General features: G+C 36.7%; 1 protein-coding gene across 1 annotated transcript; it reads left to right on the forward strand.

Moving 5' to 3' along the window:
• The first annotated feature begins 219 nt into the window (after nt 1-219).
• On the forward strand, nt 220-868 carry LOC116160163 (unc-112-related protein-like). Its single transcript, XM_031473298.1, has 3 exons — nt 220-276; nt 320-558; nt 607-868. Exons 1-3 carry the CDS (start codon nt 220-222, stop codon nt 866-868), a joined length of 558 nt encoding a protein of 185 aa, XP_031329158.1.
• Nucleotides 869-901: the final 33 nt, after the last annotated feature.

Raw genomic sequence — 901 nt, forward strand, 5'->3', positions numbered from 1 at the left:
GTTGCATAAAACTAGGCGCCCTTCAGAAAGATTTTGTCATTTAACAGTAGACAGGGAAAAACAATATGGGTAAATCCCTATGTCTACTTCTTAATAAATAGCAGTAGCAGTGTATAACAATGACTTTTGCAAATATATGGCTTGTTAAGTTCCATCACACTATTTGTATTCTTTGGTGAAGATTTACAGTAAGCCACTCAACTGTGGAATACACACGCAATGTGGCCACATATTCAGCAAAGTGTACTTGTATTTAAAAAATGTGAAAGATGCCAGGTACCATATCTACTTATAGGTTGATTTTTGACTGAACCTATAGGTGGTATTTGTTAATATAATAGATAACACTTATTATTTTTTTTATCAGTTACAAGTCGCACTTCAAACTGGTCAACCACAACCAAATTTCGACAATGGCAATTTAGTGTTTCCAAACGAAGATGATATCGATGCGGCTCTAACGGACTTACAGACCACCTTGGAAGGTTCCACCATCAACTCCCAGACCAACGACATTACGCAAGTTCCAGAGTTGTACGACGAATTACGATTTTTGAAGTGAGCTGTATGAATTCAACAAAATTTAATAATGTACGGAAATTTCAGACCAAAACGTTTTACGCTGAAGGCGTTTAAAAAGTACTGGTTTACTTGTCGTGACCTGCACTTGTACCTGTATAAAAGTAGAGAAGAGATGATTCATCATGGTAATCCGGCACACTCCATAAATTTGAAAGGATGCGAAGTTACTCCAGATGTGAATATAAGCCAAAATAAATACGGAATCAAATTGGAGGTACCGAGTTCCGAAGGAATGTCAGAAATGTACATTCGATGCGACAATGTAAGTGCTCGATCCTTTATGTAACCACCCGTATTATAGTTAATTACCTTTAGGAAA

Source organism: Photinus pyralis, unplaced genomic scaffold (genome assembly GCF_008802855.1).
Source record: "Photinus pyralis isolate 1611_PpyrPB1 unplaced genomic scaffold, Ppyr1.3 Ppyr1.4_LG1, whole genome shotgun sequence".
Lineage (NCBI taxonomy): Eukaryota > Metazoa > Arthropoda > Insecta > Coleoptera > Lampyridae > Photinus > Photinus pyralis.